General features: G+C 40.7%; 2 protein-coding genes across 12 annotated transcripts in view; both read left to right on the top strand.

Moving 5' to 3' along the window:
• Prrc2c (proline rich coiled-coil 2C) overlaps positions 1 to 13363 on the top strand; it is a 78361-nt gene extending 64998 nt beyond the window's left edge. For 4 of the 11 annotated variants that reach the window (XM_063239871.1, XM_063239873.1, XM_063239875.1 and 1 more), the window contains 10 exons: positions 2258 to 2461; positions 3974 to 4086; positions 4609 to 4745; positions 5496 to 5727; positions 5940 to 6062; positions 7096 to 7314; positions 7713 to 7816; positions 8244 to 8370; positions 9211 to 9447; positions 11435 to 13363. In XM_063239871.1, the coding sequence (XP_063095941.1) occupies positions 2258 to 2461; positions 3974 to 4086; positions 4609 to 4745; positions 5496 to 5727; positions 5940 to 6062; positions 7096 to 7314; positions 7713 to 7816; positions 8244 to 8370; positions 9211 to 9447; positions 11435 to 11692 (1754 nt within the window). In that variant the 3' untranslated portion in view covers positions 11693 to 13363. Of the gene's footprint in view, positions 1 to 2257; positions 2462 to 3973; positions 4087 to 4608; positions 4746 to 5495; positions 5728 to 5939; positions 6063 to 7095; positions 7315 to 7712; positions 7817 to 8243; positions 8371 to 9210; positions 9448 to 10950; positions 11004 to 11434 lie in introns of all 11 variants that reach the window. The other 7 variants (XM_063239874.1, XM_063239872.1, XM_063239880.1 and 4 more) reach the window with 5 other exon arrangements.
• A 5764-nt stretch (positions 13364 to 19127) lies between these two features.
• Myocos (myocilin opposite strand) lies at positions 19128 to 27649 on the top strand. Its single transcript, XM_063239882.1, has 3 exons — positions 19128 to 19285; positions 20119 to 20262; positions 22874 to 27649. Exons 2-3 carry the CDS (start codon positions 20159 to 20161, stop codon positions 23019 to 23021), a joined length of 252 nt encoding a protein of 83 aa, XP_063095952.1. The 5' UTR covers positions 19128 to 19285; positions 20119 to 20158; the 3' UTR covers positions 23022 to 27649.
• The last annotated feature ends 110 nt before the right edge of the window (positions 27650 to 27759 follow it).

The raw sequence follows: 27759 nt of genomic DNA, 5'->3' as shown, positions 1-27759 counted from the left end.
CATAGAGCTTTGCACATACTGGGAAAACACTCTACCGCTGAGCTACATTCCCAATGAAATATCTTGAATTACTTCAAATCTCTTATGATCTCCTTTTAAACTCCCCTAGTAAACTATTATTTACAAAAGATGTGAGATACTATCTCTTTAGTAAAAACTTGTTGTGCTTTTTAGCCCCTTTATCTTTTCAGAATTTAAGTTGATATTTATTGATGAGGAATACAGTACGGATAAGTGATTGCTGAGAGGTTTTTTTACTTGTAAATTTTTCAAGTTTTGTCAATTTTTATGTATTTATCACTAATTGAATAAGTACTAAAGTAGACTCCTACAGTTCTTAAATGTTTTTGCAATCTGTATTTTAAGGGTACTTCTGACCTAAACCTATTTGGGCAGTTTATGTTTTTGGAGAAGAGTTAGGCTAGAGGATTTCCAGCCCCTTCTTTTTATAGAAAATAATGGAATCTTTTAGTTTGCTGAGCATCTATTTTTATTAAAGGAAAATCTCTGTTAATGTCTGAAAGTAGAATATGTTTGTCTTGCCCTTTTTTTTTCCTTTTATTTTTACTAATGTTTGGTTTTTTTCCCTTGAACTATTTGGATGTCTTATGGTTCCTAAAGAGTCACTGAAGATGTTTTTAAAACAGCTGTCTCTAGAAAAGTGTACCCTTTTCCCTACCTTGTGTGTAACAATGTTTCTTGTGTTGAAAACAAATTTTGCTTCAAGATTTTCCATTGTTTGTTGCTGCTCCCAAAGCAATGCAAGTTTCCTTTCCAGTAAATATAAAATGCCTGTCACAGAAATACATTCTTTGACTGATTTTTACTTGATGATTACAATATTGTTTCTCAGTTTTGTGCTATTATGTGCCAGTCTTAAATGCCAAAAAGCAAGTCTTCTGGTTATGGTACATTCATTATTGTATTATCTTAAAGGCATATATTAAAACCAATTCAAACTTTGCACAGCATTATAATTTCAAATGAAACAGTCTCCAACCCTTCCAAAACTTTCCTAAGATTCCTCACTGCCCTTTGCCAGTGCATCTTCATTTATGCTCCCTAGACCAGCCTGGATGTGGGGTTACTCTACAAGAAATAGAAGGAATCTGTGATAGGATGATTAGGAAATAAAGGGAGTGTGAAGGTTCATACTTCTTTCTTTAGTATCCAACAACTTTTCCCCCGGTTTAGCTCCAGTCCCCTTGAATAGGATCTTTTTTTTTTTTTTTTTTTTTTTTTTTTTATCGGTACCAGGGATCGAACTCACAGTTGCCTGCTTGCAAGGCAGGTGCTTATGCTGCTGAGCTAAATCCCCAGCCCCAAATAGGATCATTAACAAGGACTTGTTGCTTAGTCATGCTACTGATAAGAGACTCACCTAGAAAGACTGAGGCACCTGAAGTCTACTTAGGTGGTGTATCACCTGAGGGCAAAAGATAATTTATATTTATCTTATTTTTAAATCAAACTTCAGTGTTTTCATTTTGCTATTAGAAAAGTTTTGTAGGAGAAAGTGAGAATTCTGAACTTAACTGCAAATGACTTTTTAGGAACAATTGAGATCTCTCAAGGTCATTTTCATTCACAGTTCTTTTTGTTTTTTGGGGGTTTTTTTACATTCACATTTCTAAGGTACAGCACTTTTATCTTTTCGTGTCATTTTAAATATACTTAGCCATAAATGAAAGAAATCTTTGATTATCCATTTCCTTGTGCTGATTAGAAACTAATAACCTGAGGTTTAATTGTAATAGGCCTTTATACCATTGGCCTCCTTATTTTATGAGGTTTGTGTTTTGTTTTTTCATTTTTATTTCCTCTTTACACTTTTCTAAATTTTGTAATGATGGTTGGATTTAATGATGTTCCTTTCTTTTGTAAGCTACCTCATGTCCTCTTTTGGCTTAAATCTGTGCATAAATACAGTCGTTCCCTCGGGGTCCAGGAGGGATTGGATCCAGAGCTTCACCTCCCCAATACTAAAATCTGGAGTTATGTCAAGTCCCTCATATAAAAACAGCGTATTATCTGCGTGTGATTTATATACATTCTCTGGCATGCTTCAGATTATTTGTACATGATACCTAATATGGTATAACTGCAGAACCTACAGATACAGAAGACCTACTATACTTGATGGGTATAAATATTAATTTTCCAGTTGTCAGTTGGTACTGTGAACAACAGGGGCACTTTTAAATATGTTTTGGTTTTTTGTTTGCCTTCCCTTTTTTTATCCCTCCCCTAAATACAGGAGCTGGTACATATACTACCTCTTCTTTGAGTACGAAATCTACAACGACATCGGACCCTCCAAATATTTGTAAAGTGAAACCCCAGCAATTACAGACAAGCAGCCTACCTTCTGCAAGTCATTTTTCACAGTTAAGCTGTATGCCTTCCCTTATTGCCCAACAGCAGCAGAGTCCACAGGTTTATGTGTCACAGTCTGCAGCAGGTAATATTTTGAGTTGAAAAAATTTTTAAATGAAGACTTTTAAATGTTTTTTTCTCTTAGTTAATCCTTCAAGTTTAAATATTTTTGGATATTCTTTATAAATAGTCCACTTATAAAACTGGAGTAGAGGGCCAGGGACTTACTCAGCAACATAAGCATTTGCCTGGCAAGCACAAGGTCATGAGTTCAATTCCCAGTACTCCTCACGCCCCCCCCCCAAAAAAACAACTGATAAGAATCTACCAAACACATTTAAAATTATTAAACATGAATTATTTTGTAAAATTGTGCTACATTTTAGCAAGTAGATTTAAAGTTGGATTAGAATTGCTAGTCAATGAGGCCTGTGGCTCTTGGCAATTGTTTCCTGCATGTCATTAAATTAAACTGATAAGGCCACATACTACACACTTGGTCTAGCCAAAAGACCATTAAAGTAATATATTTTATTATTAGTTATTTCTTGTATACTTACTATAATTAATATACAGTAATTTGCAAAATAACATGCACAGGACATTGACTGATCAAATAGCAAAAGCTTTGGTTCCTTCAGTCTGACAATGGATAATAAATTTGGGTGACAGGGAGCACAGAATAGTGGGCAGGAGTTGTACCCCAGTTGGGAGACTGGGCAGGAGAATCATGGGTTCAAGGCCAACTTGATCTTATGTCAGATAAAGAAAAAAAATTAAATAGTGGATTGGAGTGACAAGTCCTATTGAATATCATTGTTCATCTGAAACATTGGTATTTAATCCCAGTAATGATTTAAGTTCAAAGTAACAGTAAATAAGAAATAAAAAGTGATGCTGTTTCTTACCTCTGCGAGATGGATAATAACCAGCATTTATTGATATCTAGCATTATTAATAATGCTTTAAGTGTATATAAATGGACATAATTCTTTCTGGAAAAGTATCTTAGAGAATTTATTTGCACATACCGACTATAGTAACAGTTTTCATAGCAAATAATTTTATACAAATAAACTTTAAAGGTGTTTATTTGATTATTTCTTAGAATAATGACCAATTAAAATGATACAAGTTCTCTATAATGTGTTATTATATAAAAATGAGTCACAAACGTAGTATGTGTTAAGAATCTACCAAACATTTAAAATTAATAAATGTAAATTATTTTTGTAAAAATTTTGCTTCATTCTAGTAGGTCAATTTAAAGTTGAAGTAGATTTGCAAGTTTAGTGAAGTTTGTTTTGAATTTTTATGTGAAATGTTACCATTACACCCTGCTGACAGTCAGACAGTGTCTACTTGATAACCTTTTATAATCTCAGTCATACTAGAATCACATTGTTTTAACTTACACGTATCTCTGGTAGGAGCCTTGCATCTTTTTGCATTTGCATCATCTCACGTGTCTAGTTTTTCTGTTGATTGTATTTTCAGAAAGCTTAATTAATTTGAAATCTATAAAACTTGATTTTTTTTACTATGTGAAAAATTACAAAATTAGACATCACTGCTTGTTTTCCCCAATGGTCTGCAGCTCAAATCCCAGCTTTCTACATGGACACAAGTCATTTGTTTAATACCCAACATGCACGATTAGCTCCACCATCCCTGGCTCAGCAACAGGGCTTCCAGCCAGGTCTCTCTCAGGTAAATCTCAAAGACTACTTCCCACCCTCCGTTCATTTCTGGCTTATACTTGTTACACTTATCTTGGACTACAAATTATAGACTTTCTAAAGTTATACCTAACTCGTGATAATCTTGACAGGCTATTAGCAAAATTTTAAAGCTTTCTTCAGTTTACCAGAACTTAGTAATATAGTCACGAATTTTGATGTTTACATTCCCATTTGTAAGAAATTTAAGTCCCTATTTCCTGTTGTCTGTCTTTCATTTTGTTCTTTATTTATGTTTTCAGTTTGTCATGTAAGGGAATGAGTGATATTTAAGTTTTTGGAAGGTAGCCAACAGACGTGGGAGGGGGGTAAAAACATGAAGATACATTATGTATGATTACTAGCTCCCCAAGATGCATATAAAAGGGAGCTGATGTAGGGTATTGCCTTTTATCCTTTTTTTGTCTCAGACTGTTACTTTTGAGTGTTACTATTTACAGATATGATGTTCATTGCATGTTTAAAGGTATTATTTTTTTTCATTGCATTACAGCCAGCATCAGTGCAGCAGATCCCGATTCCTATTTATGCACCACTGCAAGGCCAACATCAGGCTCAGCTAAGTTTGGGGGCTGGACCTGCTGTTTCCCAGGCTCAGGAATTATTCAGCTCTTCACTTCAACCATATAGGTAATTGCTATAAAAGTTACATTTGTAGCTGGGTGTGGTGGTACATGCCTATAATCTCAGCACTTGGGAGGTTGAGGCAGGAGGATTGCTGTTTGAGGCCAGCCTGGACTACACAGCAAGATCCGTCTCAAAACAGCGAAGTTATGTTTGCAATATAGAAATAATGTGATTGTTTTCCTTTCCACAGTCACTACTACTCTCTTTATTCCCCCCAAAAGCCGGGATGATCATATAAACTACATTAAATAATTAGACATGTTGTTTATATATTGTGAACCTTGGTCTCCCTTAAGTTTAACCAGACTTTATTGGGGGGAAAAGTTAAGCCTCAAACCTCGAAGGAGTGATTTCAATCCTTTAACAGTCAGAAATCACAGAAAATTGCTAAAGGATCTAAATAAAAGTTAACGTGTGATACGGCTACTAACAATAATAAATCCAGGTCTCCTCTGGACTAGAATGTCGCCAAAGAGAAAAGTAGATCTGGTTTTCAGCTTTGTGGTGAACTAGTACAAGAAGTAAAACACAACCAATTTGTTCGAGAGAGCGAACTTGTTCCAGAACTTCTACATCACCCTTTGAGCAATAGAGCTTTGCTGTAAAGAAAGCTGTAAATCAGGAAACAAGATCTTTTAAACAGTGTATACTCTCTGCCTCTTTTCGTGAGTTCTGTGATAGAGTACTTGATCAATTTGGATTCCATTAAAATTAGCATGTAACACAGCCTTTTCTACTTTAATACTTACATAGATCTCAGCCAGCCTTTATGCAAAGCAGCTTATCCCAGCCATCTGTGGTCCTTTCTGGCACTGCTATCCACAACTTTCCAGCCGTCCAGCACCAGGAACTTGCTAAAGCACAGTCTGGTCTTGCCTTTCAACAAACTTCAAATACTCAGCCTATTCCTATATTGTATGAACATCAGCTAGGACAAGCATCAGGACTAGGAGGTTCCCAGCTGATTGATACACATCTTCTCCAGGTAAGCAAGAACCAGAAGAATGCATGATCATTAGGTTCTTGTTTCTAAAAAATATCCATATTGTTTTAAGGAAAAATTTTTTAAAGAAAAAGAAGTATGAGATAATAGATGTTAAAAGATACAATTTTAAAAGTGCTCTTTTTTTAATCTTATGCTAATATTATTAAAGATTTGAACTTATAACCCCTATCTCTTTACAATGTTTTTTCTAGGCTAGAGCAAATCTTACCCAGGCCTCAAATCTTTATTCTGGACAAGTACAACAACCTGGCCAGACAAATTTTTATAACACTGCCCAGTCACCAAGTGCTCTCCAGCAGGTAAACTATGGCATGGTAAATTTCCTTAATTTTCTTTATTATTATTTTTATTGTTTGGGGATTCATGTAGAACCAAGATGGGAGGAGTGGTTTTCAAACTTTACTGAGGTAGCCTGGCAGTTGCATAGGGACTACTGGGAATAGGAGGTATTTCGTTGAATTCCGTGAATAACTGTCTGCTCACTCCCTCACCCTTCAGTTATTTCTGGTTTTCTATCTTTTATTTTTAAAAGTGGACTTATTTTAACAAAGGAATCCATAAATATAAAAGTTTGAAAACCATTTTTTTCAAGAATATATTTGCAGTAGGTGGCTTACAATGAAGAAGACTAAAGATTAAAGAGCATCGAACAGGTTAATACAATACATTGGATGGTTGTGACAGAGAATAACAGAAAACTTACGTATATGAATTCAGGAAACCACACTTGAATTTCTCAAATGTCTTCTCTAGTAATACCATTAATCACCTTAACTCTTTAAAAGTCAGTGGAAGGGCAGAGGGCAAAGACAAACCATTCTTCATTTTGTTTGTAGTTATTTGACATGTACGGTAGGTAATTCATTTATATAGTTGCCTCATGGCAAGGAACATAAGCAGCAAATTTATTTCACCTGCCAGGTGGGATGGTATATGCCCGTAGTCCCAGCTACTCAGGAAGCTAAGGCAAGAGGATAATCACTGAAACCCACTAGCAGTTTAGTAACAGTCTGAGAAACTGCAAGATCCTATCCCAAAGAAAAATGCTATGATGCCTAGTAAAATCGTAGCCATCTTAGTTTTCAGGAAATTATTTATACAAATATATTCACACCGTGATACAGTTGCCCTACACGTATCCCTGTCATTAAGCCACGTGTTGCATTGTGGGTTTGTACATAAAAGAACAGAAGTAATTACTAAGCAGATACTTGCATAAGAAGTTTGTTAGTAGGTATATTGTATTTAACGTCTTGCTTTAAAAAATTACGTAGAGTTGTATGTAGTTATATGATGGTGTGTGCAGCAGTACGAGTAAATCACTGCAGTTTCTGTTTTCTTTTCTAGGTTACAGTACCTTTACCAGCATCCCAGCTTTCCTTGCCTAACTTTGGATCCACAGGGCAGCCTTTGATTGCATTGCCTCAGACCCTGCAGCCCCCATTACAGCACACCCCGCCACAAGCACAGGCTCAGAGTCTGAGCCGTCCTGCACAAGTTAGCCAACCTTTCAGAGGATTAATTCCTGCTGGAACACAGCATAGCATGATTGCAACTACAGGGAAAGTAAGTGAAGAGGAATTTGTGGTGCGTATTTGAAAATTTAAAGCCATCTGTTCAGATGGGTGCATCTGTGTGGTCTAAAAAAGTAAAATGCATTGATTTTTACCACCATGGAGAAAATCTTAAATCCCAGTACACTATGTTATGCTATTACTAATGTGTGTGGCCCAGTCTTACAGTTGCTTACCTACAAAAAATTTGCAGATTTTATGTAAGAATTAGATTTTTCAGAGTTTCTCGTCCTCACTTAATCAGTCTGTTTGGCCTAATAATTTGATTTAAATCCCAACTGGTAAGTTGTTAGCCCTTTTCTAGATTAACCCTTCATGTTTAAACATTAAACATGGCACTTAGCATATGGAGTTCAAGGAATGTTAAGCTTGTTTTCTCTGCTTCCTTAGATGTCGGAAATGGAACTAAAAGCCTTTGGAAGTGGTATTGATATAAAACCAGGCACACCTCCAATTGGCGGGAGAAGCACCACCCCAACATCTAGTCCCTTCCGGTAAAATGGACATTTAAATTTCTTTATAAAATTGCAAAATAGGGCCAGGGGTGTAGCTCAGCAGCACAGCGGCTGCCTGGCAAGTGTGAGGTCCTAAGTTCAGTTCCCAGTCCAAAATAAATAATTATTCACCATTTACAAATACTTATTATATCATCTCTCTCCTGTGTTGAACAAAAAAGTACTTAATAAGATATTCAAATATAATTTTGTCCAAAATGTTCGTGTATATGTATTTTAAGAAAATATTTCAAAGCAAATGTAGCTACTCTTTTTCTCACCTCTGCCTCTCTGTATCTCTTACCACAGTGTTTTGTAAGTTTTTATTGCCTACAAGTATGATACAATTACCAAGAACAATGTCTATAGAAATGTAATAATATTACTTCCTTAGCACTACTATACTGACCAGTGGCTTCTTCCCAAGGGCTACTTCAACCAGTCCAAACAGCCAGTCCAGCAAAATGAACAGCATTGTTTATCAGAAGCAGTTCCAGTCCACTCCTGCCACTGTGAGAATGACACAGCCCTTTCCTACACAGTTTGCACCCCAGGTAGGCAGATATAAGTAAGAATGAGTGTTCTTTACTTGTATATGACTGTTAATCTGACTAAATCTCTGCTCTCATAATTTTACCATGTGTTACCAGTTAAGAATAGTTTCAAATTTAAAAATTCTGATTTTAATAGTAAATTTTGATATTCAAAAATATTTGTTGCAATTTATAGCTAGGCACGGGTAGTAATTGTTTAGTTTTAAAGCAGACAATAGAAATATTCAAAAGATTCCCCACACAGCTCTGATCATTTGAGTCCTTTTTCTTTTATCTTTTTTGAGGAAGTTGGCTTTTAAGTGAAGGGTCCCAGTGCTTGAAGTTTTCCAGGTTTAAAGTAGACTTTTTGTTTATCGTGGTTTTTGTTTAAGATACCTATATCCAGTTGAAGTAAAAATTTCCAAAAATCTGTAAACTGGTGACTTCTCTTCCTTGCGCTGATCATGCTGGAGGACTAAAACTGTTAACAATTCACTAGTTCCTGAGAAACACATTTGTTGAATTATTTATCTTCAGATTATGTTTGATACAGATGTGTGCCTTTTCTGCAGCTGTAACTTTTTTAAAAAGATACTTGAGTAGCCTTTCTATCTCTCCTATGGAATTTCCAGCTGAGATGCTAGCACCAGCTGGAGTCTGTGGCATGCTTTGCCTAATTTTTCTGTTAAATTCTCCAAGCATGACCTGCTTGTTTTGTTAATGAAATGAAATGGCACAGTCCCTAAGCTTCCTTTCACTGGCAGGATGGGCACAGATTTACTCTGGGATAAGCCAACCTGGTCTAGTTGGCACATTTTTTTTTAACAGTTCAATGTTGTATGTTTTGTTTTTTTCACTCAGATTCTCTCTCAGCCTAACCTGGTCCCTCCATTGGTAAGAGCCCCACATACTAACACCTTCCCAGCGCCTGTTCAGAGGCCACCAATGGCACTGGCCAGTCAGATGCCTCCTCCGCTGACCACAGGCCTCATGAGCCATGCTCGTTTGCCACATGTAGCCAGGGGTCCTTGTGGATCACTATCTGGAGTCAGAGGTAATCAGGCCCAGGCTGCGTTGAAGGCTGAACAAGACATGAAGGTTAGTACAGTGTTCATAGCCATCAGAGCAAGAATCTGTCTCTGAACCATGTCTTAAAATGCTCTGGACCCATAACCGTGTATCCAGGCATTCATTGTCTCAGCAGCAAAATACTGTTATTTGTTCTTTTTGCTTTTTTTTTTTTTTTTTTAATTTCTATTTTTATTCCTCCCACCCCGTCTTTTTCCCTTTTTCTGTTCCTCCCCACCCCACCCTACCCAGCTATACACATAAATTCCAGTCAGATGAATTGCTTAAAAAGATAAGTGTGTGAGGGAGATCTGAGTTTGGCTGCTATATTTTTTGAAATAGCAAAAAAGTAATGTTTATAGGCTTCCCCATTTTATTTCCTTTTTTCTTTTTTTCTTTTTTTCTTTTTTTTTTTTTTTTTTTTTCCTTTTTCTTGCTTCCTTCCCTTTCCTCCTACCCCATCCAGCTTATTATATAATTATAGTTATGTGACAGCTCTGGAATGGGTGAGACATGTTGCTTATCTTGATTTTTTTTCTTCCCTCACATGTCATTCAAGTACAGTTTTCTTCTTGAACCAATATCACCTCCTTTTTTACCTGCCACGTGAGGTGGCTGTGCTCCATAGTGGATTGTGTAGTTTTCCATGAATAAATTAGGAAAGCACTTTGGGATCCTTCTTGATGAAAGGCACAAATAAACATGAGGTTTGCTAAAGCAGAGGAGTGCCTTCAGGAGTCTGTGTGGGGATAGTTTTCATAGCACAAACCTTATGCGTCTGCCTGGACAGCCAGTTGAAGTTTCTGCACTTTAGGGTTGAGTGTAGCAATCTGAGTGATTTCACTGGTTTTATCACTACATAAACTGTAGTAGAATAAAGTAAAGCTTGCTGCTTACAAATAGGAAGATGTAAACAGTGACGCTTTGCTCTGAATTAGAAACATGTTTATGGTGATCTTAGAGAATTCAGTTGACTGATGAAAGTTTCTGTCCAAATTGAGATCCTTGTTTCTGATGCTTCGTAATCAAATTTAATGACTACCCTGAAGTAAAACTTATAAATACCGACTTTTACTAGGCTAACATACCTAGGAATTTCATGTTGCTATTACTAAAAATACTAGTATGCATAAAAAGCTTTGGAGATTATTTGGCCTTGTTTTCTGGTTCTACTCCTGGCTTTTTGGCTCTTAATTTTCACACATTCTCATGTTAGAAATGACATTAGAGCTTAATAATTTTTAATGGGATGAGCGAATATACATATACATTTAAAACTGCTTTAGCTGTTTGAATAGTACAGGTTATCTATAGAACATGAAGGATTTTTTTGTGTGTTCAGGAGGTAGAGAAACTTAAGTTTTAATTGTGTATTACAGTGGTATAATTTACAGATTGACGTAAGTATAATCTTTGGGGCACATAGTCATTAAAAATAAATTATTTTACCAGCTCAGAATGTGGTAGGAGCTATCAGAACTTAGTGATCGAGTGAAGTTGTAGTTACTAATTTCTGATGCTCTTCCCCTGCAGAAGAGAGCTGTGGGAAGAGGACTCAGCCACAAGACATTTGGTCCTAGGTGTTGGTAATGCCACAATATAAGTGCTTCCTTTTCATTTCATTGTAGACCACATGTTGATAACTCGAAGTTTGAAGTGTTACATGTATGTTTTCAGACTTGCAAGCACCCTCCCTGAATAAAATTTGGTATTAGTGAGCTGTTTCAGAAAAAAATGCAAGCCAACAGCAATTTTATTTTACTATTTATAAGAGGGCAGACTCTGAAAAATGGTGGGAGGTGGTCTTCTTTCAAATGTTAAAAATCACACGGAATATTTCCAAAGATAGGGAGAAGTCTATGCATTAAAGCTGATCGATCATGAGGTATTTTTGGCTTTTGCCAAACCAGTGTGGGGAAAACTGATTTGTGATTGATGAAAGAATTTGAACTGAGATTGATTTGACAGGCTTTGGTAATGCTGCAGCATTTTCAATTATTGTTTCTCATTTTTTAAGGCAAAACAGAGAGCAGAGGTTCTTCAATCCACGCAACGGTTCTTCTCTGAACAGCAACAGAGCAAACAGATAGGAGGCAAAGCCCAAAAAGTGGACAGTGATTCCAGTAAACCTCCTGAAACACTGACAGACCCTCCTGGTGTCTGTCAGGAAAAAGTAGAAGAGAAACCACCCCCTGCATCCACCATAGCCACCAAACCTGTCAGGACTGGACCAATCAAACCTCAGGCGATCAAAACTGAAGAAACAAAATCTTAAAGGACATGGTCTGTTCCAGGGCTTGAGGGTAGGGGAAGGGGAGTGTGGAGAATGAAATCAGATAATGCCAGCAGCCACGGGGCTACAATGGTTTGTGACATTATCCTGTGTAGAGCTTGGGGGTGCACTAGGAACAGATTCCACTGGCACACAGCTGCTGCACCAGTTAATGAGGCTTTACAGGCTTGCATGTTCTGTGTAACAATTGCTTGGTTGATGACCATGCAGCTTCAGTCAGAATTTTATAAGCAGATACGTGCACATACCCCTTAAGTGCATATAATTTGACTTAAAACTATTTATGGTTAAATGAAACCTCAGAAATAGGAGGTAAATAGCACTACACAGGAATAGCTCAGCCTAAACAGTGTAGTGGTCCCAGCTAATACATCAGATACGGTTTCTTTGCTGTTTTATGTTCTTTGGATGTGGTTATGGTGTCTGTAGGCTTGCAGGTGAAGAACTGCCAATAACTGGTGCTGGATAGAGGAGCCTTATTTTTTTCTATGGCAGCTTGCTATTTTTGTAACATGGTGATTGGGTTGAACAAAATCAAAGTACACTAGTAACTGATCTCCCCTTCTTCCTGGATGAGCGAGCAGGTGATTAAATATTGATATCCACACCCTTGAACATACCCGAACGAGTGCTGTTTGCCTACTGCTTCTCTTTGAAATGATGCAGTATTTGGTTGTGGTCCGAAGCGCTTAAGCACTACTGCTTGGGGAAGCCTTCCTTCATTGGAGCTCTTACCTTTCAAACATAACAGATTGGATAAAATACTAGTTAGGTTGAATATTGCTTGCCTTCACTCAATCATCTTTGTATGAATTTTTTTCCCCCATTTCTTGTTTTTACCCCAGGTTTTTTAAAAACAGTTTTTAGCTGATGTTCATGAAGAGAGTGAGTAAACCGTGCTGTTAATGAAAGCAAATCCTATCTGAGGAAGCGCATTTCTTTACAGAGCTGTGTCATATCATCCTTTGAGCCCTCTGCGGGAAGAGTAGAATCAAGTCTGAAACAATGCCTTTTTAATTGTGTCCTTTAGTATTGTAGATGTAGGACAGTACTGTATCATACCTCTGTGAATGTAAAATATCTCGTACCTGCTTTACCATGCGTAGTAGTGACCGTGCTTTATCAGAGCTGTTTTTAATGATGTTACTCTAGAATGTTTTCTTTCCGGATGATGATTAAGAAGCTAATTTAAAAAAAAAATGGTGCCAGGTACCACAACAGTAACAGAACTTTGCTGTTTTCTGGGTATTTTTCTTTCTTTCTTTCTTTTTTTTTTTTTAATGGAGTGTGCCGGATGTCTATAATTTTGTTCAGATGACTGCAGAACCTGGAAAAGCTGTTGCTGCTATTGATGCATAACATACTGCTATTATTGGTCTTTTTATATAAATATAAATATATATATACATATATATATATATATATAATTTGAATTTTTTGGAAACTTTAACTGTGCTGTCAACTTTGGAAAAAGTTATCCCAGTTTACTGTGTTGAGTTGGCATTGTACAGAAATTAACAGCCATATTGGTCTAGAAACGTTAAACTTAATTTTTTTCCATTTGTACAGGGGTAACGCACTGTATTAAATACGTAAGGTCTTATCTACGTGGGTTTGATTACAGAAACTAATAAAGTATTCTCTAAATAATGATTCGTGTGCTGCTAATCCATTCTTCAAATCTAAAGCAAGGCCTGTCATGTGCCAGAGATAGTGATCAGAATGTATTGTGCTCCAGGAGAAAGAAGGCTGTCATTTCTCAGTCTGCAGAGTATACTTATCCTAAAATTCCCATGTCCAATTCAAAACACGTGGCTTCCAGACCAGCTTTGGGAAAACTAATGGTTCCATATTAGTGATATGTTTGCCATCTTTATTCATGGATAGTGACTGTGAAACACTTCAAATACTTGAAGACACCCACGTAAGCTTTTTGGTGTAACATTTTTCTCAAAATGTATTCTAAATTAAGAACTCTGACTTGTTACAGGGACTGCATTTGGGAGGAGGAGGATGAAATAGGAAATGCAAACTGTACCAAAGAGTCACATTTCACATTTTCTCTAAGTCCTTCAGTTTGTCTGTATTTTTCATTTGCCTGTAATCTTCCTAAATTTTAGAAACCAAAACATATCCAGGGTTATGCTGCTCATCTGATTGTATTTACTTACGTAAATTACCACTAACCCTTTTCCTAGCATCTGTCTAATGAAAGTAAGGGATTTGTATAAATTTCTCCACCAATTCACAGGTCATGAAGATGTTACTATCTCTGGCTTCTCTGACATACAGTAAAATAACCCAGAAGATGATAATGTTAGTAGGTGGCAGATACAGTCACATACCCTAAACACTCTGACTCTTGAGGTTCTCTGCTAAGGAGAAGAAGTGGTCCAGGTCTTTGTCCTTCATTAATAAATCATGTGAATGATAGAAAAGTGATTGGGATGAAAAGGTATGGTTTGAAATGTCTTTTAATCTTTACGGTATAAATTATTGTAAAATACAGGTACAACTTTGGCTAAAGGAGAGATGAAAAAGTAAAATGAGGATAGAAGGATGTGACAGGTGGTGGTCAGAACCATCCTTGCTGAGGTAGTTTCTCCTGCAGCTAGACTATATTTCTTAGCCCTTATCACTATCTTCATGTTTCCTTGCAATCTTTCTACCTTGTAGATAAATAAAGCCTTCTTAAATACACCTTAGAAGTTTAAAATTTGATTGTGTTAAGAAACCTGGACCATAAATATCTGCTTGTAAAACAAAACAGACGAGCAGAACAATTGGCCCCCTTAAGTCACCAAAGAAAATTATTTTCTTTGCCTCCTCCTTCATGCACTGTTCTTCATATCCTCCATGTAAGTCTTCTTTTGAAGCTCAAAGCAAAGGCTATCTAGCTTTTCAGAAGACAGTGGCAACAGACTTCAAGCCACAGTGCCACTGATTTTCAGCATTTCTTGGAGAATAATGAATAAGAGCACATATCTATGGTAATTTGGACCCAATATGTCATCCTTTGAATTCTAAAGTGGCCCTCATATTTATCTTTCTAGAACTTACTAAGGAATATAAAAAGTAAGACTACTCTTAACTACTTGATCTTAGGTACACATTTATTTTCTACCTAATCTTTTTGTGTAGTTTTATGCCATTTCTTTGTGCTCTGATAGTCTTTTACATACACATCATCTGTGGCCTTCATTTTCCTGTGTACGATGACATAATTGTAAGGCAATCTGAATATAGAACTCCTATGCATTTTTATACTTTAGTTTTGTAGAGTTTCATTCCAAATTTGGTAGTTTTTTAGAGTTAAAAATACAGAAATCAAATAATAAACTGTTTATGAGGTGTAGGCATAGGTCAGTATATATTAGCAACTTGGTTAAAATATTTTTTTTTATCAGTACTAGGGATTGAACTCATGACCACGTGCTTGCAAGGCAGGCATTTATGCCACTGAGCTAAATCCCCCGCCCCTCCATATTTCTCTTTTATATTCCCTTAATGTGCAATGGGAGAAGGAAAACTTAACAAAAGAGATTCTGGCATAATTATGTAAAGGATCACATGTTAACTCCGGGTAGTACAGGGACATACTAGGTGTGATCGAAAATCATTACTGTGATGACCCCACTAATCATCAAAATGTTTCTCCTTGGTCCCCTGTGGCTCGCCAAGTCTCATGCACCACCCGTCCAGCAAGTGACAAGCTGGCCTTGCTGCACGGGACCTTAAGTTACACGCTGCTCCTGGGCCGGGCCTACCTACGCACTGGCTCAGCCGCCTCAGATGCAGGCTCAGGCCAGACCGTCGTGCTCAGAGCCCACTTCTTACTGTCCACACTCTGCATGAAACAGCTCCTGGACCTTGGTTGGGGATGGACCTCATTTATGTTTCTCTGCCATATTAGATTCTCAGATACAGCCAAAGAAACGTCGCCTTGCAGATAACCTCAAGACATCATCTATTCCGTTGGTATAGGTTCTGTACCAGGCACTGCTGGATTTTAAGGACAAAAGTGCAGAGGATGCTGAAGGTATTTTACAAATACTGTGATACAGATCTGAAATGACATTCTCCCCATGGCCCAGGTTGTGACTGAATACAAGGAGAGCTTTGAGACGCATCTGTCACCAGCCAGAATGTTCAGTACTTTTTGGATCAATTTTACAAGAGTCACATTTCAATTAGAACTCAGCAATTTTACTTTATTATTTGGGAAAAGAGTTAATTCATATCAAAAACACACTGGCAGCATCAATCCAAATTCCAGTGTAGTTGGAGTTCCTGAACAAGGCTGTGAAAATGAGGCATCTGTGTAATTTGCACCACTCTTCTGAACTGGAACTAAATGCAGATCACCAGGACAGCCAATGTACAGTGAGCCTGTGGTCAGACATACCCTCCCCACATCAAACACGATCATACTAGCTCTATCAACGATGTTCCAAGTTTTCAACAACAGAGCAATTACAGAACACCATGTTGGCAAAAATAGTTTAACCCCTACTCAAGTCCAAGTTGCACTAGAAAATGAGAATTTGTGAAGATAGATAACCAAGGAAGTGGTGTCCCTTTAAGAAAAACTGATCCGGGCTGGGGATTTAGCTTAGCGGCATAAGTGCCTGCCTTGCAAGCAGGCAGTCATGAGTTGGATCCCTGGTACCGATAAAAACGAAAAAGGAAAAAAAAAAAAAACTGATCCCGTAATACCACACCACATATTCCACTGTCCCCTTACCACATATGGAGACTTCCCAAGCGGCACCCTTGCTGGGTTTTGGTTGCAAGTAGTGTACACAGTACTACCTTGCAAGGGGACCTGAAAGCAGCTCTATTCCCTGGGGATCTGAGGCACAGATGCCATTACCAATATTAAGGCTGCATCAACAGAATCAGAAGACTCCTGGTGCATATAACAGAGTTGCCCAGAAGTATTGTAATACCAGTCATGAGGCTGATGACCGGTGTGTCCCCAGCAGAGAGCTGAGGGACATGATGATGGGGATCCACTGTGCCTAGATGCACTTGGGACACCTAGAAAGTCCAAGTCCAAGTGTGGTTTAACTTAAAAATTGGAAGAGATGTCATTCAGAACCCTGAAAATGAGACCTAACAAGAAAATAACCAGCCTTGAAAACTGGACATTGAAAACGCCAGGCCAGATGTGCTTATCTTTGCCTTTTCTCCAGCTACAGAGTAGCCACTGAGGAAGAGAATGGGAGTTACCTGGTCATCACCATGGTAGTGACCATGGAAGGCTTATTTTCGGGGAAACATGGTACTTCATGTGTCCTTGTCACAGTTAACTCTTGGGTGAGATAAACAAAATAGTTCCACCCACATCCAACATAATTATCCCGTTGATTTTGCCACTTTCTAAAGCAGCCCCAGCTGTCCTTGAGTGTCTGTAGTTATACTACAGCAGCTGCTTCAGTGTCCTGAATCAGTTCAACACGTATTTCAGGGTCATTTGGTTTGGGGGAAGAGCCAGAAGTCACATGGATAAGGCCGATGAGGACACACTCATGTTTTCCAGAACCCTGCCTTGTTCGGGTGGTTGCTCAACATCGGTGTTCACATACCTCATAAAGACACTGAAGAGGACTTTCCAGAGCTGCTGCAGAAAGCAGCAGGAAGGAGGGGATGAGTGTGTTCAAAGCAGTACATTTGGAGGGGATCGATGGTAACGTGTCTATTTCTTCATTTTTGGTTTTTTGAGATAGGGCCTTTGAAATTGAGGCTGGCCCTAACCTCTGGGCTATCTGCCTGCCTCAGTCTCCCAAGTGCTGGGATGACAGGCATGTGCCACCTTGCCCAGACCCTGTGTTGATCCCAAAAGCAGGCCACATCTCTTGAGTGTTTCCTGTGGAGCCTAGGACAAATACAGTCGTTGCCGAGCACATGAGTACATCATTACTCTTTGCAGTTGAGGGATGCCACACTATCCCATCCAAGAGAAAGTCCAAGAGCCATCAGGAATGTGCCAGTGTTACGGGTACAGGAGATAAAGTAGAGGTGAGTGTGGCAGATGCCAGCACTTTAGAATGGGAACAAGGCCAAAAAAAGTGTTGCCGGGCATGGTGGTGCATGCCTGCAATCCCAGCACTTGGGAGGCTGAGGCAGGAGGATTACCATGAGTTCAAGTGAACCATGATGAGCAGAGCTTCATGTATGTACAGTTCCTTTTTAAGGGTGGGCTTCAGGAACATGTTTTAAGTATGTCACAGCCTAAAAGATGGACCGAAGTACAGGAAGTAGTGATTTTTCCTGGATTGTATTGTGAATCACTTTACAGGAAGCTGAACTACAGCAAGCTTGTAAGAGTTCACATCTAAAGTTAGGACCTTGCTCTCCACAGCCTTTGCACTAAAGTAGCAACAAGCAAAGTCAGATTTTTTTTTTTTTTTTTTGCACAGTTCTAGGAATTGAACCCAGGGCCTTGCACATTCTATGAAACTGCTACCACTGACTTACATTCCCAGCCCCAAAACAGGCCATTTAAAATCTGTACAGGTGTTGCGCCCTATTTGAAGTTTGCATACAATAATTGCTTCTGCCCTAACTCAAGCACAGTGCAAAAATTGGTGCTTTGGAAATCCTTCACAAAAATTCCGACTTTGGGAATCTCATGGCTACAAGAAACAGATGGGAATAATGCTGCTGATGACTCTAACTTTTAAGTAATTGCTAGAATCCCTGGAGGAGATCAACGCTGCCACCCTCCTATGAGGAGGAAAGAAAAGCACTGTTTTTCACAGCACAGAGACCCGGCTTGGGGGCGTGGGGGGAATCAGGTTTCGCGTCATGACAGGGTAGGAGGGAAAATATGTCTATCTGTACACATTCTCATACACATTTACAGCCATCCTTGGGGCAAGTGCACTTACACATGAATTTAAAGATTTAGAAGAAGGGTGATGATATTTTTTTTCCCACTACTCCTCCCAAGGGTGATGATATTTTTGTGATTATTTTCTCGGTCCTCGCAGAAAGATTATATTACTCGTCTTTTATATATAAAGAAATCAAGGGTTCTAGAAGTTAAATTACTTTGCTCAACTTCACCCAACTCAAAAGTGGGAGCTGCACAATCAACTCCTTGGATCACAAGGGGGAAGCACCTGCCACCTCTAAATTACCAGGAGGCGCAGGCTCAGTGGTTCCAGTGGCTTTTGGAGAGATGTTCGGAAATTCGCTGTTTAAAAAATAGTAAACAGATATACATCACATTGTCACATGTACCAGCACCCAAGCTAGAGTGCATCTGTTACCCAAGTGAGGAAAAGTACCACTTCCTGCTCTGCACAAACCATCTGAGGAGACTTTGGAGGCCACATCAGCAGAGGTAATTAGTGTCAGCTGCTACCATTTGCGAGCGCAAAACAATCCAAATAATTCAAGTTCCAGGGAGAGCCTGACTCCAGGAGGATAAAAGACGAAGGGAGGGGTCATTTTGGTGGCTGTCTCCTCTAGGAGGTGCAGTGGCTCAGGTGCAGGGAAGAGCACAGCTCTTAGCCAGGCCCTGAGTCGAGGTGTGGCAGCGGTTACAAGGCTAAGTGGGACCGAAAGGTAAGTCCACTTGCGAATGAACCTTTCCAGCCAGAAGTGTAGCCTGCCGAGCACAAGCCATTGCAGTCTGCTCCAGCAATGACAAAGCCATTATGTGCGGTGTATAGGAAAGGACACTTGTAGCCTGCTTGGGCAGACTGGAGAATTCCTTGGCTCTGTGGCAGAGAAAAGATAGCCTTTGGAGCCAAAGAGAGCCAGGTTCAAATTCTAGCTCTGTGTCTCTTGGAAAAACCACTTAATTTCTCTGCCACTCAGTTTCCCATTTGACAGTTGGGAGGACAATACAAGTAGATGACTGATTATCAAATAAGACCATATAAAAACATCCTGCAGGGCCCACCACTAAGTATGCTGTATCTGGCTAAGTACCCTGGCACCAAGGCCCAGCTTTGTCTATGTTCTTTCCCTTCCTTTCAAAGGTTAGGACTCTGAGAAGAAGCCCAGCCTGGTGAAGAAAGGGCCCCACTGTAGTGGTGTCTTTATGGGGGAAGCCACAGGGGCAGGGGCTGCTGTGCAGTCTGGGGAGAATCAGTGCACCTCTCTGGGCCTCCGTTTCCGCAGCCCTTATGTGGGAGTAACGACAACTGTCCTCAATACCCCCACTGCATGATTGGAATAATCATGCCTCCTCTTACCTAAATAGCCAGCAAGACGCATGCTATTTCCCATCCTCTCCCATAGCAGGTGTTTGGGGGGGACAGGATATAGGGAAGACTCGCCAATAACATGGCAGGGAAAGCCCGCTGCTGACCAGGTACCCCTGAGCTGGGCCATTTCCCAGACACCTGAAGCCACAGGTCACCTGGAGCCCATTTGTGGTGCTTGTGTTTCAGCTTCCCAGGTGCACAGCATTGAGATTCCTGCAGCCTCTGCATGCAGACCATGGAACGGAGGAGCGCTGTGAACCACACCATTAACTTCCCCTACCAAGACCTGGCTTCCGAGGTGACCAGGCGCAGGGACGCCATGGCCACCAGGTACCCAAATGTTCTCTTCAGGCTTGCTTTTCAAAAGGCAGGGTAGGTGGGGAGGCTTGGAATGATGAATAATGGCTGAACCCCACCAAGGGCCCAAAACTGCAGGAGATGCTGAGTCACATGAATATATTCACCTGCTGTTGCTAGAGACCTCTCGGGGAGGAGGAAACCACTGTTAGCTGCTGTGGGAAAGAGAACTTCAAGGGGTGGTGACACTCACCTATGTCTGTTGTGTGTGCAGTGGAAAGAACCTCACACCAGTGGCTTTTAATGGGTGCAGGGATCACAGTAAGGCTTTGTTGACATAATGCAAGGATTAAACACATACATTTAAAGACACAGTTTGGGGACAGCATGGGCCCCCGGAAAGCCTACTCTTATTTCTAACAAGCCAGTAGGCTCCCTGCATGCATGCATTGTACGTGTCCCCTTCACCACTCTGTGCCTGATGCCTGGCACCGTGCTAGCAGACAGTGGATAATGCGTGCTCCCTGAGAAAGACCAGAACTCACCAGTTGTTTGGCCAAAAGTTTGCCTGAGGTTTGGGTAGGCAGCTGTCCATTTCAGTCATAAAAGGCTTCAGTTGCTTGGGACTTCTTCCTGATGGTAGGCTTGGTACATATGATATAGGATGCTGAGTTGAATTTGAATTGGAATCGTGATCCTCCTGCCTCAGCCTTCCAGAGAACTGGATTATAGGCATGCCCCACCACACCTGCTTAACACCGTGTATCTTTGCTGCATTTGGTTTGCCTGTGACAATCTGTGTGATGATGCTTACGATCCCAACCCAGTGGGGTACTTGAGGCACCCAGTAAAGACACCAAGTGATTGCCTTTAATGTAGGCCCAGGTCCCCAGCTGGTGTCAGGAGGTCATGTGCAGCTTCTGACCCTGCCTGATGGGAAGGAGGGTGTTGAAAGGCTGGAGGAAACCAGTGGGGGGCTTCTTCATTCGTTTTCAACAAAGATAAAAAGGTTAATTTCCTTGAGTCAGTTAAATGGATTTACAAGTGACCTTACCAGTCTTGGCAAATGCAACCCTCAGAATACATAAGTGGCCTAAGCTATCTCTGCCAAGAAAGCTCAGCTCATAAGAAGTCTAATGTTGCAAGGAGGAAAAAGCAACAAATCCTGGCAGAGCTGACACTTCTAGTTTGAAGTTTGTGAAGAAACACCATGAGCATAAAATTTTCACTAAATCTAACAAGGTATTGGTCAAAGAAACGAGCTAGTAAACTGAAAGCTAGTGAACTTTCTTTTTTTTATCGGTACCGGGGATCGAACTCACGACTGCCTGCTTGCAAGGCAGGCGCTTATGCCGCTGAGCTAAATCTCCAGCCCCTAGTGAACTCTCACCTAGTATTGTTCCTGATGACCCTTGAGTTTAGAGTTTATTGGGATGTGAAATATTAATGAATTGATAGAAGTTCAGTATACTTCCTTGATGCATGTGTTATATGTATATAATTTATAATAGATGGAATATAATTTATTACATACTACATTGTGTAACATAACCTGTGACACACTGTTATGTCTCTCATGGACTATGTAATACATATCTATACATGGGTGCCAGAAACCTTGCTGATAGAGGAGCCAGTGGACACCCCTGGTTTAAACCACAAGGGTGGGCATTGTATCCAGGAGGCTGCACTCTCTGTGCAGAGAGGGAGAATCACAATGTGGGGCCTTCAGCCCCAAGACACCATCACTATTCTGTCACGTGCCCTGGGCACCATAAGCAGTTGACTCTTATTGGGAAGTGCGATGCCAAGCAGGAAACTTGAGGCCAGACCCAAACGTGGACCCCAGATCCACTCTTTTCTGGCAACTTGCCCTGGACAAATCACTTTCAGGTGGAACTTCCTCTGCTGAAAGACCCAGCAATTGTTATGGGGTGTGGCTGAGAATCTGCATGTAATTAGTTTATATCTAAGTTTTAGACACTGGGATATAGTAAGCATTCAAAGAAGAGTTAAATTTGAATCTGTAACAACGGGACATGCAAGTACCATTCCCTTCAAGGGTTTGCCCAGTGCTGAGCAGGATGGGAGAGTCATGCCTACTTCAGTAGAGAAAAAACCCTGTAGGTTGCAGTGGGGCAAAATCAGGCAGACAGGAAACTCAAAGTGAGCCTAAGGCCTGAGGACGCTGTAGCTAAAATGCAAATGAAACCCCAAGGCAGAGTCTGCCACAGGATGGAATCTGCAGAGAATGGCTGGTGAGGATGGAGAGACCCAAGGGATGGGGGGACTTTATGTGCTAATCCCAAGAAACTCTTCTAGAATGGGAAGCATAGACCCCAGCTCTGGTGGTTTCTTAGGAGCATTGGAGACAACTGACCTCACTCTGAGAAGAGATGCAGGACTAAGTAGAGAGGTCTCTCTCTGTGTGTCTGTCTCCTCCCTTCCATCCCTTCCTGTCTCTCCCCCTCCTCTGTCTGTGAGGCAGGATAGCTCTGTAAGTGTAGGCACAGGAGTCGAAGGATGTCTTGAAACAATATGGTCTACTTTAGTACATGTGGCATTGGGTGTTTCATTGTCTTTTTGTCTGTTTCTTCTAATCCTACCTTTATTTGAATAACCTACAATATTCCTTTTCTCCTAGAGAAGAGATGATTACCAAGAAAAACAATGATGCTAGAGAGAGGGTCTACCACTCAGACACGGAGACAGAGGCTTCTCCCAGAAAGACCGACCTCATGGTACCCCCTCCGCCACCGCCTTCTCCAGCTGAGGAGTCCACTATCTGCTAAACAAGTATAATTTAAATTATTTTGAGGTGGACCATGATAGGAGACTCTGGCAAGCAGTTTCAGCAATGTATAGGACTTTGAAGACTGCCTTAGAAATTTTTCTTTTCTCTGTTTCTTCTCCTAGCGACACCCCCAGGTGTCCTTCCTTCCTGCACATGCACTGGGAGGGATTTGGGGTTTCAAGCTGAGTCTCTGCGGATGTTTCTTTGATCTTTAATTTATGCTGTGCTGTGGAACACTTGCAGCAGTCGATTGCATTTGAATTTAAAAAGTTATCCAGCATCGTTGTTTATTATTGAATCTGAATCTGTAAAAAGTTCGGGTTTCTGTGACTTAACTCTAAAGTTCTGTGACTCAACTCTAAAGATCTGAGGTCCAGAGAACCCTGAGGTGTTTCAGTTTTCAAAACTCAGCCGGGCACCACAGTTTTACAGCTCATTCATTCCCATTTAACTGAGCCGTGTCTCCCTCCCTTGTGCTGGAGGTGGAGTGAGTGAGTTTTTCAAAGTTTACTGATAGGGGATTGAGGAGATTTTCAAACTCTATCAACAGAAAACTCTGCTTGGAAAAGCAGGCAGTACAGAATGATTGAGTGGAAAGAAGTGTATTTCCTGGGCCTCCTGTTCAGGCCTCTTAGCAGGCCATCAAAGCTCCTCTTAATGCTTTCCGGTATCCTTTGAGTGGTTTGGAGGCACCAGAAATATAATTTGGATGCACATGAAAATATAACTTGCCCATCTTTTAAGTCGTCTGTTTCTCATGGCGTCCTTGAGGGTGTTTCTCTCTCCACACCTGCCTGTGTGAAAGTGCCCCAACTCTCTTCCCCAGCAGCCAGTGACAGTGGGTGGATGTCTGCGTGAGGCAGAGGCATGCCCTGAGCATCTGTCATTGCCAGCTGACTGCTCCTCCTCTCCCTCCCTCCCTCCCACGAGGAGTCGCACCTGCACTGCCTGGTGGAATAGCCTCATGCCAGGTGTGGCTCCTTACATTGAAATTCATTAAAATTGAATAAGATAAAAATTGAGGGGGTTAAGAGGGCTGGAGATTTAGCTCAGTGGCTCAAGTGCCTGCCTGATAAGTGCAAGGTCATTAGTTCAATCCCCAGCACCAAAAAAAAAAAAAATAAATAAATAAAATAAATATATATATATAGTTCACATTTACAGTATGGTGCCTACTGTGTGAGCCAGGCCACTCTTCTAGGGACACATCATTGTATAGAGAAATCAACCCCTGTCCCAATGGAGATTATCTTCCAGTGGGGGAAGACTTACGAAAATATATGATGAGTATAACAGAAAAGAAACATTTTAAATAATAAGATGAAGTAAGGGAGCTTAAAAGCACAGTACGAAGCAGCAGGTTAGTTGCAATTATAAGCAACGTGGCCTGGGAAGGCCTCATAAGGAAAGTGAAGGCTGGAAGCTGGGGATGGAGTTAGGTGTGGGACACCTGGAGTGGAGGGGAGAGCAGGTGCCAAAGGCTCAGGGCAGAGTGTCCTGCTGTGTCCGGGGGAGATTTAAGGAGGTCAAGTGGGTGTGGCCAGAGTAGAGGGAACTGGGACAGTACTAGAGCCGATGGGCCTTTGGAAGAACTCTGACTTTGAGATGGGAAGCTGCAAGGGGTTTTCTGAAAAACAGGCATAATCTGGCTTGCGCTGTAATAGAATAGGCTGCCATAGAGAGAACAGGCTGTGCAAAGGGAGAGGAAGTGGTATAGATGCTATCACAGTCCTCGAGGAATAAGATGGTCATTTGTAGCAGGGTTAGGGTGCTAAATGTGGCCGGGTGCTGCACTGTTTTTAAAGATAGATTGGGTGTAGGTTATGAAAGAGATGGATAAAGGATGAATCTGATATTTTTTGGTTTGAGTAACCAGAGAGATGGAATTCCATCTGCCATGAGGATCAGATGTGATCTATCTGGGGGCAGAGATAGGGACTCAGAAGCTCAGTTTTTGATAATTATATGGCTAATAGACCTCTCAATGGAGAGGTCACTTGGGCAAGTGAATGAGTCTAAAAGTTCAGGCCTCACCACTGTGTGGACAGAGACACTGAGGGAGCCATCAGCATGAAAATGGTATTTAAAGCCCTGATCCTAGATGGGATTTGCAGAGAAGTCAATAGATAAGAAGCACCTAAGCCCAGGCTGGAAGTACTTTAGCCTCAAGTGGTTGGGGCTAAAAGGAGGAACCAGCAAAGGACACAGCGGAGCAGTCAAAGACGCAGGAGGAGCGTAATATCCTAAAAACTAAGAGAAAGTTTTCTTCTTCCTTTGGTTTTTCCTTCACTCCCTTCTTCTATCCCAAATCCAGAACCACAGCTGATAGAAAATAGGAGATGGGCCATGGGCAGGATGTGCAAAAGGAGTTTGCCTCCCCCACGGGGAGCTCTGATGCTCTCCTGAGCACCCAGAGGTGGCTCCACACTTTCTGCTTTCCATTCAAAGGTCTGAAAGATATAGGTGCTTGGTAGGGTAAATTAACACATGCGTTCTGACTTTTTAGGTTTTCTAGTCTTTAAGAATCTGCTGTCCATGAATGAGGATGGCGATACCCAACTAACTGTTATGGACCAAGCTGAATTCCCCCACTCCATATGTTGAAGTCCTGATCCTAACATGCTGAGGGTCCCTAAGTCCAAAAATATGAAATCCAAAGTGCTGCAAAATCTGAAATTTTTTGCTGATGTGACACCACTAGCAGAAACTTTCAAACCTGGCCTTATATGATAAGCCAGGAAGGGTGTAGTTACACTGAAAATATTATATAAAGTTACATTCAGGCTGTGTGCATATGTCCAAGATATACATGTGACACAAATGCGTTTGTTTAGATTTGTTTCATCCCCCAGCTATCAAATTACATATGTGTAAACATTCTAAAAACCTGAAAACAAAAATCTCAAACACTTCTGATCCCAAGCATTTCAGATGAAGAATATTAAACCTCATACTTTGGAATGTGACTGTCTCTGAAGAGCTGACCTCAATTGGTAAATTCCTTTAAACTAAAGCCATTAGGGTGAAGCTTAGTCCAGTGTGATGAGTACCCTCGTAAAAAGAGGCATTGAGAATACAGGCACACACGGGAAGAGCTGATGAAGACAGGGAGAAGACCCCAACACAAGCCAAGGAGAGAAGCCTCAGCAGTCATCTTGATCTTGGGCTTCAGCCTCCAGAACAGCAAGAAAATAAATGTCTGCGTTGGAACCACTCAGCCCTTGGTATTTGTTATGGCAGCCCAAGTGCCCTGCACAGCAGCAGAGAGACTGAGATTCCATCCTCTCCCTAAGTACTCACTAAATGTGTTGCTTTAAATAGGATTTCCATTTGTCAGTGCAAATGAAAAGTCGAACTCTCAGTTTTGCTTTCCAAAGTACAGCCTCGAGAACTCACGGGAGGGAGAATCCTTAAAGCCCAGACTTTGCTTTTTTGAAAAGCTGGTTCTCAAAGGCTGAGCCTTGGCCCCATAAACAGTAAGTGGGAAGGCACAGACTAGAATGCCCCTGTAGTTTGAATCAAGTCTGGGGAAGCAAAAACCCTCAGGGTGAAGAAGCTTAGGTTTTGATGTACTCCGAACAGGATATCAAAAACGGAATAATTTGGGGCATTTGAAAGCAGAGTCGGGTGTCTGCTTTCAGCCAGTTTGTTCTTGTAGGAGATAAAAGTCTAGCCAAGAAACGGCCTGGCACCAGCAGAGGGCAGCAGGTGAACGGCAAAGGATACCTCTTTCCTGTGGGGCAGGCCCACTGCTGAAATGTCCCTGTTTGGGGGTGGGGGGTACGCTAGAGAAAAGTAGCTCATCAAAAAGAGGATCAAAAGTTTGAGTCGTGCTTGGGCAAGTTAATGAGACCCTGTCTCTAAATAAATAAAGGAGTGCGGATGTAGCTTAGTGTGGAGGTCCTGGGTTCAATCCCCATTGCAAAGGAAGAGAGAATCTGGACATCGGAGTAGGCTGCAGACCTAGGAGTGCTAGGGTGGCCTGCATGTCAGGAGCTAATGCTGGGATCCATATTGATGGTGAAAGCAGTGTGAAGGAAATTCTGCCTGGTTTCCTTCCCTCAGTCTTAGCCCCAATGCTTGCTTACCTCAAGCATGGATTCCACCTTAGGGACAATGAGAGAGAAGCAGAATGAGCTGACAGCTATTTCAGCTATTAAATAATGAATATGGGGGTTGGAGGGAGAAGGAGAAGTTATTTAATGAGAACAGAATTTGTTTCATAGGATGGAAAGTTCTGGGGATAGATGGTAGTGATGGTGCACAATATAAATGTATTTAATACCACTGAATTGTGCTATCAAACGCCAAAGTTTTGTTGTATTTTATCACAGTTTTTCAAGTTGTTTATTTGAGGTTGTTTGCAAAATTAATACTCATGACAACAGATAAGACCCAAAGGGAAATGAGGGTGAAGTAAGGGAGAGATGGAAAGATTTTTCAGGAGAGGCCAAGAACACGAAGAGATGCAGTTAAAAAAAAGTGTGGATTCCATGGTTTGCCTGGTGTCTTTCTGGGCAAAATCTCAAAACCAGGCACAAGCCACAAGTTTGTTCGCCCTTCCGTTCCTCTCCCACTCTTTTTATCACACACACACACACACACTCTACACGCACACACACACACATACACCTTGGAATCACATATCTACCAACCACACACACATACACCTTGGAATCACATATCTACCAACCCAAAGGAAGTATCTGATACTGGAATCTGTGCTCTTAACCAAA

This window comes from Cavia porcellus, unplaced genomic scaffold (genome assembly GCF_034190915.1).
Source record: "Cavia porcellus strain 051 isolate PalLab524CR breed Dunkin Hartley unplaced genomic scaffold, mCavPor4.1 scaffold_29, whole genome shotgun sequence".
Taxonomy (NCBI): domain Eukaryota; kingdom Metazoa; phylum Chordata; class Mammalia; order Rodentia; family Caviidae; genus Cavia; species Cavia porcellus.
This window is presented reverse-complemented; position numbering and strand designations above follow the sequence as displayed.